General features: G+C 67.0%; 1 protein-coding gene across 1 annotated transcript in view; it reads left to right on the top strand.

The window, feature by feature from the left end:
* The window catches only part of KIF1A (kinesin family member 1A), an 88,331-nt gene that overhangs the window by 44,318 nt on the left and 41,907 nt on the right, over positions 1-2,106 (top strand). Inside the window, exons 18-20 of the mRNA XM_019628425.1 lie at positions 55-187; positions 349-529; positions 705-777. Coding sequence (XP_019483970.1) covers positions 55-187; positions 349-529; positions 705-777 — 387 coding nt within the window. The remainder of the gene's footprint in view (positions 1-54; positions 188-348; positions 530-704; positions 778-2,106) is intronic.

The following is a 2,106-nucleotide window of genomic DNA, read 5'->3' as shown; positions in this document are numbered from 1 at the left end:
AGGGGGCACACACACCCTGTTCCTGCTCCTTCTCCCCTGCTGTGCTGGTGGCAGGGCCACAACCGGGAGAGGATGGTGCTTTGCGAACATCACCAGCTGCTGAAAGGGGAGGGGCTGAGGGGCGGATTTGGGGAGAGCGAGGCCAGTTCAGGTCCTGGCCAAGGGACAGGCGGCCTGCTGGGAGAGGGTGAGGGGCGGGGAGCCATGGGGGACCGTGTGGGGCGGCTCCTGGGGTGGGCGACAGCGGGAGCCCAGTTCGAGGAGGGGCCTGTTCTCTCCTTTTCCCCTCCGCACCCCTTGAGGCTGCCTTGAGGCTGCAGCCCCCCAAGTCTGGCCTCCACCCCCCAGGGAACCGCATCATCATGGGAAAGAGCCACGTGTTCCGGTTCAACCACCCCGAGCAGGCCCGGCAGGAGCGCGAGCGCACACCCTGCGCCGAGACGCCCTCGGAGCCTGTGGACTGGGCCTTCGCCCAGCGTGAGCTGCTGGAGAAACAGGGCATCGACATGAAGCAGGAGATGGAGCAGAGGTGAGACTGGCAGTGGGGGCCGCCTGCACCCCTGCGGCGCGTCCACCTACAGCGTCACCGCCCCACGGTGTCACGCACTGTTGCGCCCCGTCACCGCCCCCGCGGTGTCCCCCACCCTTGCATCGTATCCACCCTGTGCCCAGCCCAGCGGCCTCACCCGCTCCCTCTCTTGCAGGCTGCAGGAGCTGGAGGACCAGTACCGCCGGGAGCGAGAGGAGGCCAACTACCTGCTGGAGCAGCAGAGGCTGGTGAGGGCGGCCCCTCAGGCCCCTGTCCCCAAGTTCCCATGTCCCCATGCCGAGGCTGGGTGGGGGGGAGCCAGGCTCCGTTTTTCCGGCCGGAGCCACCGCTGTGCTGGGCCCCTGCCCAGGTGCACAGGGNGCTCGGGCTGGGCCTGTGCTGCCCCCGGGCAGGGTGGGGCCAGACGTGGAGCTGGGAGCCAGCTGCCCCCTTGGCGCTTAGCCAGAGTGGGGTCCAGCTGTCTCAGCAGGGACCCCTCTTCCCCCACCCAGGCCTGGCACACACACCAGATCCAGCCCGAGGCAGGGTCTTGGGGGTCTGTCAGCTGGGGTCCCTCCAATGGAGCAGAACGCCCCCTCTATTCAGGAGCTCAGACAGGGCACAGCATGAGCATGTGGGGAAAAGTCTCCCTGGTCCTAGGATCCAGGTCCCGTACCCCGAAGATTGCCAGACCCTTAGAGCCAGTGGGAGCTGAGCTCTAAGCCGGGAAGCCTCCCTGGAGGCGGTGGCAGTGGGTCTTGAGGCCCGGCCACCTTGTTGCCTAGGAGGTGTCTGGCCTGCTTCCCGCAGAACAGCTCCCCTGGGGCCAGCTTTTCACCCCAGCTTTGTTTTGTCAGTCCCTGAAGCCAGCGGCAGTAAAGTCCCCACTGGGACGTCGGGGGCCCCAAGGGAAGAGGGGCACGGGGTGCTGGTGCAGTGGGCTCCCTGCGGACAGGGCCAGGCCCTCAGGATTCTGTCCCCATGCACCACAGGCTGGGAGCAGTGCATGCTGAGGCCCTGAGGCAGGAGGGAGAGGTGCTGGGGGGACCTGGGGCAGGGTGGGGAGCAGGGGGTGCCCTGACGGGGCCTTACTATGTTCACATCCCTTCCGGAGAGGCCTTGGTTGTGTCACCTGGGGCGGATTGCCCCTTGGCTGTTTTAGACCTTGCCTCTTCCCAGCGGGGTGGGGGCCCCAGGCTGGCGTGTGGAGCTGGGTGTGGGTGCAGGCGCCTTGGGGTGCTGAGCACCCTGCTGTTCTGTCTTCAGTGGTGGCCATGAGTGGCAAAGCCCAGAAGTGGAGGGACACCCTGGGGACCACCAGGGACACCTCCTGAGAAGCACGGCATTCCTGGGACTCTGGGGAATCACATGGGTTAGCTGGGTCCCCCGCCCCCACTCAGCCCAGCAGGGCCGGCACGTCCCTTCCACACACTCCTGCTCGGGCGCAGGGGTGGCTGGGGATGGTTTGTCCTGGAGTCTGATGACCAGGTCTTCACAACCCTGCACGGGTGTGTTGGTGGCGTCGCAGGACTTACAGCTCTGGGTGGGGCGGCTTGCCCCGAGGTGCCAGGTGGGAA

The sequence above is a fragment of the Hipposideros armiger genome, unplaced genomic scaffold (genome assembly GCF_001890085.2).
Source record: "Hipposideros armiger isolate ML-2016 unplaced genomic scaffold, ASM189008v1 scaffold_17, whole genome shotgun sequence".
NCBI lineage: Eukaryota > Metazoa > Chordata > Mammalia > Chiroptera > Hipposideridae > Hipposideros > Hipposideros armiger.
This window is presented reverse-complemented; position numbering and strand designations above follow the sequence as displayed.